Here is a 12,301-nt window from a genome sequence, read left to right on the forward strand (position 1 = left end):
TCCTGGCATGGCCTTGTACCCCGCCCTCTGATAAGCGGACAATCAATACATTTTGATGAACCGTATCAAAGGCCGCCGAGAGATCCAGCATGAGCAGTACTGTGTTGCCTCCATGGTCCAAGGCCGCTCTTATTTACCCTGTAGATTTTATCAGGGCTGTGTTGTGTTCTGTTCTGAATCAATATTGTGTTGGGTCTAATATATTGTTTGTTTGGAGGAACAGGCTAAGTTGGGCATTCATTGCTTTTTCGATCATTTTTGCCGGTAGGGTGTGCAATGCATGTGAGTAGGATATGTGTCGCAGATGTCTGCATGCAAAGATATGAGTCATGGTCCTGTGAGAATGGCAGACGAGGGGTAAAGCTCTAAGCACTAGTATATGTAGTAGACCTTTGTACTTACTACCATTCCTATGTGATTTTAGAATTTATCGGTTTGTATCTCTTCCTTGAATGACTTTACAGCTTGTACATTTGCAATTTTTCCTTCCTTTCACTCAACTTGTATATATAACTCCAACCACTAGTATATGTAGTAGACCTATTTACTTACTACCATTCCTATCTGATTTTAGGGTATATCTGTTTGTATCTCTTCCTTGAGTGAGTTTACAACTTGTACATTTGCAATTTTTCCCTCCTTTCGCTCCACTTGTACCTTTGCAATTTTTTTCCTGTTTATATCTCTTATGTAACTCATGTAATTCAAAGTCCTTTTGTAACGCAAGTGGCTCTTTTTTAAAGTGCTCTGCTGCCTTCGGGTAATGTTCGCGCTATATAAAATTGCATTAAATAAGTAAACGCCATGAACGGAATCTCTGTTCAGAGGAGTCTGCAACACAAAGTAAGTATTTTTTTGGCATGATAAGCCTGACAAGCACTGCCAAACTGCCTTTGATTATGCCGGGGCACCGCAGCAGGTGCAGCCTGATGTGTCCCATTGCTTGCAGCATGCACGTCTAGTAACACAGATGTCCAGCTGGACACATGACAGGAGGGCAAGGGTGCAATCCCCAACAGCCTTATATGTGCGCCGGGCGTTCAGGTTCAGTAACGTTGGTCACCCATGAGCATGAATGGGGAGACAGCCAGTGAAGGCAAATACAGCCTGTAAAGAAGCAGAAGGAGCAGCAGCAATAAACCCCGGAGATGGCCCTCAAGTAGCCCTCCCATAAACACGACACACAGGGCAAAGACGTGTGTCACACAGAATAAAGGCTGAGGGGAATAGCTAACTGGAAACGTACCGAAAGGAGGATAGCCCTGGGCTGTCCTCCAGGCAGGGGTTGAGGGCCCAGCGAGTTTAGGCAGCAGGAGATGGGCAGCCAAACAGGCACAGGACGCTGCCTGTGCTGCAGGGCGCCCCACTTGAGGGGCAGCCACGCAAGGCCACTTGTCCCAGTACTAGGTCCAGCGAGGCAGTGACTCCTTCACTAACGGCCTGCGATAGCGGCGTACCAGAAGAGAGAGCATCGGCTCAGTCAACTTCAGATGAACTAGAGACAATGTGTAACTAAGTCTACCTAGCCGATGGCAGAAGGTGGGGAGGATACATTTTGGCTAAATGAGGTTTTCGAGCGGATCCTCTCTAGAGTGTGCTTGCCATCTTGGGTGTGCAAGCCTTTACAGGCTCATCTTGTTGATAGGAATAGCCGGTTGTGCAGCGATTATAAATCTGACTGTCTCTGCTGCTTTTTTTAAAGCTAACCATAGAAACCACTTGATGTCCCTGCTTCACAGCCACAACTACATATTTTCAGTCACATCCCCTGCACTATGCTCCTTTGTTTTGAATCCTTGCAGTCTCCCTCCTAGTACGGCATAAAACCGCTTTACCCCAGCCTCCACTGAGCTACCCTCTTCTAACCCTGGCTACAAGTAGCTTTGACTTCTACAATCAGACTAAAATGCAGACCCATTAATTAGCCATAATTTCCACTCTATCCCAGCACTGCAATGTGTGTAAAGAAATGGGATGATGACAGCTCTGAAATGACATAGCCTTCAGTCACTGAGCACACCATGCATGAAAGACCTGAGTAGTAATTTTTGCCGGTAGGGTGTGCAATGCATGTGAGTAGGATATGTGTTGCAGATGTCTGCATGCAAAGATATGAGTCATGGTCCTGTGAGGATGGCAGACGAGGGGTAAAGCTCTAAGCACTAGTATATGTAGTAGACCTTTGTACTTACTACCATTCCTATGTGATTTTAGAATTTATCGGTTTGTATCTCTTCCTTGAATGACTTTACAGATTGTACATTTGCAATTTTTCCTTCCTTTCACTCAACTTGTATATATAACTCCAACCACTAGTATATGTAGTAGACCTATTTACTTACTACCATTCCTATCTGATTTTAGGGTATATCTGTTTGTATCTCTTCCTTGAGTGAGTTTACAACTTGTACATTTGCAATTTTTCCCTCCTTTCGCTCCACTTGTACATTTGCAATTTTTTTCCTGTTTATATCTCTTATGTAACTCATGTAATTCAAAGTCCTTATGTAACGCAAGTGGCTCTTTTGTAAAGCGCTCTGCTGCCTTCGGGTAATGTTCGCGCTATATAAAATTGCATTAAATAAGTAAACGCCATGAACGGAATCTCTGTTCAGAGGAGTCTGCAACACAAAGTAAGTATTTTTTGGGCATGATAAGCCTGACAGGCACTGCCAAACTTAGTATGTGGAATAAGCAGTGGGTCTCAGTGAAAATGGCATATAGTGTTTCGGTAACACATGAGACTCTGTACAGTAGGACAGGGTAATTAGTACAGGTGTGGAGGGGGGTCTCTGTACATTGATCAGAATGCCTAAACACTGTCTGTTGTATTCTATGGCACCAGAAATGTCTTTAAGGTTGCCATATTATAAAAGTGAAACAGATTGGTTTAGATTCAGGAGTGCTGACGCAACTCAGAGTCCTCTAAAGACTATTGTGTTGTACAAAAGGGGCACGTTTCTTACGTGAATCCCCTGACATGGGCACAACTTCTTAAGTCAGCTTGAGCTAAAATGCGACTCAATTTGTCACTCACAAAATACTGAAATATCATATATAAATACACTTTGGAACGAGAAACGTCACACGCGAAGCGAATAAAAAACTTGGTAGCTTGGTGCGAAATACGCAATACATTGTATTTTCAGATCTGGGTCCTCCTTTCAGAATGGTCAGTTCAACTGAAAAAACACACATTTGCTGCCGGGCTAACTCTGCTACCTTAACAATAATCTAATATGCTGCTCTTGCGTTTCTCGTTTTAACTTGGATACATCATTTGGAGGAAGACTTCCCACTACTGATATTTTCTACTTTCCATGACCATGGAAGTGCCTTCCCAGTGTTTTCCTGTGGTTAAAGTGTCTGCCTTTTTGCAGTATTCTCCATATACTTGTGTTCGGTGCCCTTTTGTAACATGCACACACCACTTTGCCCTTGTAACACACGGTTGCTACCTCTCACATGTTTTTACCTTTGATACTTGCACAAGTGCCACCTTGCCTACGTAACGCTTGTTCTTGTGCCTAGCACTTATTGCAGTATTATACCTCAAATTATACTCTGTTTTCTCTTATAACTGCACACTTGTCACTTTTCCTCTTGTGTACTTTTGACTACCTCGTGTATTTTTGGTTGCTCACCATTTTTACTACCTCAAGTATTTTGCTTGCTCACAATTGTCACTATTACCTTTACTACCTCATGTATTTTTGGTTGCTCACAATTTTTACTACCTCATGTATTTCGTTTGCTCACAATTGTCACTATTACCTTATGTAAGTAACGTATGCTTTTGTAATCTGTTCTTTTGTAATGTTTCTCATTATGTTTCATTTCTGTTCCTAATGTGAAACGCTCTGACGCCTTCGGGTAAAGTCCGGGCTATATAAAAATGCATAAATAAATAAATAAAATAAATAAATAAATAAACATCACAGCTGCTGTCAGACGCTGCTGGCTTCCCCGCTGAAGGTCAGTGAGCATTCTAGCTTCTAAAGCTCTGTGGTAGTGATTGTCCTTCTTCTCTGTCACTGTTTCTTCGTCTGGGATCGCGGGTCGGCTGCTTTCAGCTGACGGTGGCTCGGAGGGAACCCGGAAGAAGAGTGGAAGCTGTATTATGATAGAAGAAAAGACAATCTGCTAGCCCGCATCCTGAAGACAGCTACGTACACAGCTACCCACCCCGGGGTCGGCTCCTATTCAGGCAGAGGCTTAGAGCCCTTACCCCGGGGAGGGCTGCCACTACAAGGTCGAGGCAGCCGCTTTTTCGGAGGGGGGCTCTTACTTGTGGACACAACATCTGCCCCACCTGCCGGGACACCTTCTACCCAAATACCCTAGAAAGGGTCCTAGCACATCCCAGATAAGTTTGACATTTTAGGCCGATATGCTGGGCAGCTGTTGAATGGAAAATCTGGGTAGCTGACAACGCCACGTCAGCCGCAGGGGCCGGAAGGAACAGGAGAGCCCGTGGCAGCACAACATTGGCTTCAACTAGTAGGAAACAGCTTGTTCCCCTCTGCATTTCCCCAGTTCATCTTTCGCCTGTTGAATCTCATACCACCAGCACAACAAATGGCCGTAGATGACCCCCACAACTTTCTCCCTCCTGCTTCTTGATCCTAACAAGTGACTAATCCTTACTCCTCGTATAGTAGCTTCCCTTGTTTTACCAGGCACCCCAGCGGATACTTTGACCACCCCATCTGCAGCTGTCCCTGGACACAACCAAAGCACTGATTGTGACATCTAAAGTGGCATTTGCCAAACAGGACATACTTTTTGCTCATAATCACCCTCCTAGTAGTCCCTTTGCCCCCCCATCGCCACACCGGACCCAGGTAACATTTGCAACACTTCCAAGACTATTGGCTAATTTGGCCAATTTGGCCAAGCTTCATTTGTGCTAAAATGATGTTAAAGAGATGCAGAATCGTTTTGTTCCTGTTTTAATATTGACTTGATCTCCATAAAAAAAGACGAAATCAACATCTGCTGTTGTGATAAAGAGTTTTACAGATGATTAACATTCCGGTCAGAAACTTTATTTCTAAACATTCTAAGGATTCTCTTTTTACTTTATTATGAAAACCGAAACTCGTACTGTTTTTGTCGTTGAACATTCTTTTTTGTCGATGTGACCAAATGATTCCGTCCTGACTTGTGGTGGTGAAGATTTTGCGGTTGTATCGATTGTACGATTTCCTGGATCATCACCTTGACCTTTTTTGGGGAAACCGACAGTAGAGGAGTAACCATGGCGGCTTCAAACTGGGGCTTGATAATGAACATAGTCAACAGTATTGTGGGAGTCAGTGTCCTCACCATGCCGTTCTGTTTCAAACAGGTGAGTTGGGAGACCATCGGGTTTCACCCCACCTCTTTCTTCGTCACTCGCGCTCGTTGAGCCATGACACTTGTAAAGTATGCAGCTTGTACACAGTCGACTTAATGGATTGGTGTGGTTTTATTTCATGATGAGGAGACTTGTTTGGCATTGTTGTTTATATATTTGTTTAGCATCACGAACCGAATTGCCTTCAGGAGGTTACCTCAGAAGTATTGTAGAAGTAGTGTATGGAACATTTTACAGCGAGTATTAACAGGAAAAGGACAGGATGGAGAGATTGTACAAGACGAAACATCGGTTATTGCATAGTAGTACTTGAGAAGCACCTTACCAATAACAAGCATTGGCATAGCCAATAGGTCTCGCCTTTGGGACCTTGTAAGTGTTTATCCATGCAACAGTTGATGTTGTTGAACCAAATATATTGTACTGAATAACTAAATACTTATAAGGTCTCGAAGGCGAGACCTAACTACTTTTTATTTGCACGAATCTGTAACCCCAATTAAGCACTGCCTAAATGTATTTTACCATGAAAATCTAATTTCAACAACAAGGCTGTACAACAATTGAAATGTAGGAGACCTGAAATACTATTCTAGCCTCTGCTCTGGAGAGAAGGCTCACTGTTTGCAGTCTTTGCTCTTTTAAGTAAATTATGGTGAACCCTCTATATCTATGTTCTTTATTTACTTACTGCTCAAGAAGTTACTGCACTGTAAACGGAAGCAACAACTAGTACTAATCATTATCTGTTGATCCACATTTAACCAACTCACAGGCTTCCTAGATGCAAATAGAAATTACACTTTACAGCACAAATCACTGAACTTTCAGAAAAAACACCCCAAAAATCATTTAAAGCAAAAGTCACACTTCTGACCCCAAGAAAACGTAAGTGTTTGTTATTTGACTACTTACTAATACCCAGAAATGCTTAAAACAAACATTTGCGAGTTTGGACTCTGCAAGGTAGGGGCCGGCGTCCTGGAAACCCTCCATTAAGCTTTAAATGGGACAGACAGCATCTCATATTTAGTTCTAAAAGAAAATATCCTCCTACGGATTTTAACCTCTCCTTTCAAAAACCAATTGCACTAACCAGTGTGTGGGCTTATGCGGTCATAAAAGGGTGAAAAAGGAAAATCATTTGGAAATAGTGTTTTTAGTAAAAATAAAAATCTATGGTGCAATTGCAGTGTGACAATAGTGTAAGTAGGCACTACAAACTGAAGAACATTCAAGTTTGATACGTTTGGCAATAATCTTTAAACAACTTTAGCCGTTAAAGGCATTTGATGCATAACAATTAGAAAAAAAGGTATGTTTCAGTTCAAACAATTGTTCAAGGATAGTTTTATGTTGCTAGGTTAGAAGATTAACAAAGTTTGTTTCTCCAAAGGACCACGAAACCACAACAACATTTCTTCAGTAGGGTTAATTTTCTAGAAAAAAAAACCTTCGTCTGTACGGTGTTAAGCATTACTTTATTTAGCCAAACTGATCCTTTGTAATGAATCGTTCATAAGTCAGTACTGCCCAAATTCCGCATTATAAAGGAGAGGAGATTGGGACCATTTCAAAAGTTCACTGTGCACTGTCAAACTTTAACTATCACCCCGGACGCACACCACAAAACAGAAGATGCCGTCATTAAAAACAAGCATTGGCCGCGAAAGTGAAACTGATGAAAGTGATCACACGGCCTGCTGCAGCATAGAGAGTGGGGGAGGAGGGGAGTGGAGGCCAGCAGAGTGACGCGTTCTGTGACGGTGGAGGAAGAGGGAATTGAAGCACAGAGAGAGGCACGCAAAGCGCGCGCCCACGCACTTGCACTCAAGCTCTAGACCAGCCATGGCAGCATCTGGTAGCACTTTTTTTTACCCCTTACTAAAAGTCGAGCAAGCAGCGCCTGCGCTGCTCTAGGCTCGACTTAAAAACAACATGACTGCGTTTGTTAGGGCATCAAAGCCTAAATAATGCAAGTAATGGGTGTCGGGTTGTGTGAGGGGTTTTCTTTAGTTCTTGAGAAAATAAGTGGTTACTGTAAAGTGTCCATGGTGGGGTTTGTCACTTATCACACTGACACTGCTGGTTCATGGCCATAGCTACTATTGCATCCCAATTGGTGACCAGGCTATCCCTTATAAGAGCTGGGAAGAAGGTTAACTGTGTTTTCATGTTCACTGTTAACAAGTGGAGTGACCAGCAGGCCACAAATTAGCAGTTAAAGTAAACGTCAACACAGAAGGCCAAAATGTTGAAGCTCTTTCTGGAACGGCCACTTCATCCTAGACATGAGGCGAGACGAATTATCAACATCTTTGCAGTTAAGGGGTAATGCTTTATTTACTGAGATTAGAAGGCAGATCACTACATTTAGACAGCCCTCCCTACAATGGGAGCTGGGGCTTTTCAATATTTGGTATACACTCAAGTCAAAGAAAGGGTGAAATGCGTTTAGGTCTGTTATTTGCCTTCGTTTTATCTGCAACTCACGGTTTCAAGTGGGAGCGTTCAGTGTGTCCAGTGCAGCTGGAGTCTATACTCAAAACCTAATAGAGCCATATCCAAAGGTGAACTCATCATACCCCTAAGGGTGATGCTACTGTTTGGCAAGGGACATCTGGAAGCATTTCTTTTTAGTGGTATGTCCAGTATGCACAGTCTCGAGGTTTTGCAGGGAGTAACTATACGCAGTCTTGGGAGTTAATGTGCATTCAAACTGTGCAATGACCACGTTCAGTGTGTAGTAAGCCGGCTCTGTATATACTATACGAAAGTTAGGTATAGTGTGCACAGAGTCCAGTGGATCTACAGAGGCTTTACAGAAGCTAAAGTAGAAAATACTGATGCTCTCTAATATGGTAGTGTGGGCAAGCAGTTAGGCTTATCAGAGGGCAATGCTAAGCATTTGTTATATACACACACACAGACAAGTAATGATTGCACACACTCCATGACTAAATCCGAGCCCAATGGTTTGTAAAAATATTACTTTTAGTATATTTATTTCTTAGAAGTGAAGGAACTTTGTTGTAGTAAAATACGTTAGGCAAAACCACTGTTTTTAAATATAATAGGTGGGCACTGCATTTTTCAATCAAGACAAAGAAAAATACAATCTGCAGTATGCAGTTAAGTAAATGATTTATGATATTGAGCTTTTAGATGAAGGATTAGTAACAGACAAAGTTCAGGTCGGGTGCAGAGGTCAAACTCTGGATCTGAATGCCAATCTTATCCAATGGAGAAAGTGGGCAATCAAAGTGGTACTAATTGCAGGTGAGTAGCATGGTTTTGGAACCCAGTCTCCAGGAGTTAAGCTAAGCAGAGGCGGGGGGGGGGCACAAGGCAGCACCAAACTTACACCTCCAGCGGCACAGGGATGGCTGGGTGCTGAGTGCCAACACAACGTCGGGCGCCCAATGCATACCTATGGGGAAACACAGACTTAGAAAAACGATGCAGGCTCAGGTCAGGAGGCCGATCAATGGAAACCTACTGCTGCACAGGTAAGTTGGGATATGTGGAGCATCGGGACACCGTCGGCAGATCTCCCCAAGTCCTGGGAGTTCGGGGGGCAGATGTGTTCTTTGGTCGGAAGTCAGGTCTGGAGGTCGCTGGGCTATGTGACGAGTCTCTCTTCCGTAGCAGCGTCTTTGAGGGCTGCAGACAAGCCAGTAGGGCAGGGGTCAAGTCTGTTAGTGTCTTCATTCTTTGCTGCTGCATGGCCCTTCTTTATCCTCTTCTTCATACGTTGTCAGTAATCTAAGGAGTAAAGATCAGGGGTGCCTCTAAATACTCAAATTTAGCAGTGTTACATGGGTTAGAAGGTAGTAGCCAATGGGCTACTTACCTTTAGGGTGACGACTCCCTTTGTATGTTCACTCCCTCTGGGGAGGGACACACCCCTAACCCTATTGGCTAGAATCATCCAAAGCAATATGGAGGATTTTCAAAGGAGGGGTGTCACTTCAGCTCAGATGGTCATGACTGAGAGGGGACACACCTCTCATGTTTACTAATTTTCCCGCCAACCTTGCAGCCAAAAGTGGAGCTTAGTCAGGGTGGCCAATTCTCCACTAACTGGAGAGGCCCTGGTCAGTATAACAGAGGGCAGAAAGCCTTAGAGTTTCACTGCCATTCAATGCTGTTCCTACTTGGGGATAGATGTGAAGCACCTCTACCCACAGCAAGCTTTATTTCTGAGGCACAAGAGCAAAGGTTTCCCACCTCAGGGGGTCAGAAACATGTCTCGAGATGACAGGCTGGTGCAGACAAGTCAGGCACACACTAGGGGTTTGGTAGGCTTGCAGGGGACACCTCTGAGTGCATCTATTAATGAATGCAACACTGGCCTCAGTGTGGGCTCATTAATCTGAGATGTTTGGAACCAGAAATCCTGGGATTCGGTGAAGCCATCATAAAGCTGTGTCTAAGAATGGATTTAGGCACTATAGGTGCATATCTGCTCATGCGGTTATGCCCTCACATGAGGTATAGCCCACCCTGCCTTAGGGCTGTGACTTACTTATGCTCTTGCAGTGCTGGTAGGCCTGGCACACAGGGATGTTCACAATCATCTGTGAGACGTAGGAGGAAGGAAGCTCTTTAATGTCATACAGTGACCCCTGATGAAGGGCACCAGTTGCCCGAAATGTATTGGGCTTTTAATAAAACACTGTCTTCGATGAATTTGCGAAAATCTTATTCTTGAAAATGAGGTTCGGATGGCCCAGCTGGAATATAAGAAACTTGAAAATTGGCATACCACTCTGTGTTTGGATGATGGAAAATTGTTGAATTAAAGTCAAATGAAGTGGTTAAAAAATTGGATTACTTGGAGTATTCAGGATTGAGTGGAACAAAATTCTGCCAGACAGGCGCTATAGCTGTGCGATTGGTGGGGGCGTAAATGACGCCCCAGCTCATGTTTAATTGTACACAGGGATGTTTGCCATGTCGACTCTTCACTTTTATCTGCAACAAAACTCGCAGTGGCAGTGTTCATGTGTTTGTTAAAGGGTCTCTTAGCGTGGCACAATTCATGCTGCAGCCATTAGAGACCCTCTCTAGTCACAAGGCCCAAGGGACTTGCATGTGTGCCAATTGTGGAAACAAAGGTACAGTTTTGGCAAATAAACACAGGTAATGGGAACCTGGTAAGCAGAAATCCGGTGCACATTCATTCAAAGATGCATCAGAGTCAGGCAAAAAGTGAGGGGGTAACCATTCCAAAAGGAGTACCTTCCTTACACAGTGGGTCCCAGCCTGCTTGTGCATTTGTCCATCCATTCTGTAGCATCCATATGAGAGCTCTTACACAATAATACTAACACAGCTGTCAAAGTTTAGGGGAAGGGTTGTAAGACCTGAATGCTCCACTCGGATTACCCAGCAGGCATGAATTGCGCTCACATTTGTTATGTTGGAGGGTCATAATATCTCTTCTCATCTCATAAAACTCCATCATGGGAAATTCCTCTTAGTGTGGTTCCCCCTTACTCTACCCTTGGAATAGTTGAAACAACACTTAAACTGCGTAGAGGCTGTCTGTTGAATAAATCCGCAGTTGCAGACTTATCTGCAATCAGAATGTAAAAGGGCAAGTAATTGGTGATCACAGCACAATACAAATACTTCAGGAGTATTCCGAAATTCACATGCTCCTGAGAAGAGAGACTCAGAATAAAAGGCACATGAGAACAGGAAGAGAAGGAGACACATAGAGACATAGTCCATGATAGTGCTACCTTGATTAAATCACAACTACTGAGAGACTTGCCTACTATGACTGACCTGGATTTTTGGAAGATGCAGGCCACAGAGCTATGTTGGGAAGTTCCTGCTAATCATTGCTTAATGTGTGACCTTTGATTCCAGCAAGCCCTGGCATTTGCTCACATGAGGCCTGGATAATCTAAGTTGCCACGATTCTAGAAGTGGATAATCTTCAGTTTCAACTCACTCTGTATAGAACGGTTGGGTGACTATCTCTTAATCTTGCATAGATTAAATGCATAAATCCTGCTCTGTGTAAGTTAGGAGCACAAGGGTCTAAGAGGTCCTAACGAAATCAGCACATCTTGTGAAGCAGATTAATCATGTCGACCTAGAATAGACGCACTACCTCAGTAAATGTCTCTTAGTGTCATGCTATGTTTTTAAACATATCACATGGCCCTCTTATTAATGAATTGGGTTAGGGTTCCCTGGATATATATATATTTTTTTTTTTTTTTTTAAAACCTTTATTTACGAATGCACAATACACAGCGTCTGCCTACAACCCCGTAGGGCCGGCCGCTATGACAAAAACAGGCTGAGCGAAAAGTGCAATACGAGGCAGAACGTTGCTGGAGCAATCTCTCACGTCAACATTATCGGCAAGAGCATAACATCATACAATTAGGATAAAAAAGGTTTAATTTTATGTTTTTGTCGAAATGAACACAAACAAACAAACACATGGTATCATAGTGGCAAGGGTTGCTGGAGGTGGGGGGGGGAATGGATGTAGGAGAAACGACAATGGTGAGGGGGGGGTGGCGCGCGCAAGAGAACAAAGCATGTGGTGAGAATAGGAGAGGAACGTAAATCACGGGAAGGAGGGGAGAGGGACCTCGTAGTCAAGCGGGGGAGAACAGATGTCTCCACGATAAGTATTCCAGGGAGCCCAAACTCTGGACCACTTCCCTGGACGCCCCCGGGCCTCATATACCGTCTTCTCTCGGAACATGGACCAGTCCATGTTCTCTTTCCAGGCACTTAGCACTGGCAGTCTAGGGGAGCCCCAAAGCTGCGCGATATCCCTCTTCGCAATCATATTGCCTAGGGTAACCCAAAGTGTCTGGGCAGCAGTGCAGTCAGACGGTTCCCACACATTCAACAGGCAACGACGTGCCTCAGGAAGCAATGGGACCCCTGTGACACGACTCATCACAT

At 43.8% G+C, this 12,301-nt stretch overlaps 1 protein-coding gene across 3 annotated transcripts in view; it reads left to right on the forward strand.

Annotated features, from left to right (window-relative positions):
• Window positions 1-4,033: 4,033 nt before the first annotated feature.
• SLC38A10 (solute carrier family 38 member 10) overlaps window positions 4,034-12,301 on the forward strand; it is a 394,443-nt gene continuing 386,175 nt past the window's right edge. For all 3 annotated transcript variants that reach the window (XM_086931014.1, XM_086931013.1, XM_086931015.1), the window contains exon 1: window positions 4,034-5,350. In XM_086931014.1, the coding sequence (XP_086787140.1) occupies window positions 5,261-5,350 (90 nt within the window). In that variant the 5' untranslated portion in view covers window positions 4,034-5,260. The remainder of the gene's footprint in view (window positions 5,351-12,301) is intronic.

The sequence above is a fragment of the Lissotriton vulgaris genome, chromosome 7 (assembly GCF_964263255.1).
Source record: "Lissotriton vulgaris chromosome 7, aLisVul1.2, whole genome shotgun sequence".
NCBI classification, from domain to species: domain Eukaryota; kingdom Metazoa; phylum Chordata; class Amphibia; order Caudata; family Salamandridae; genus Lissotriton; species Lissotriton vulgaris.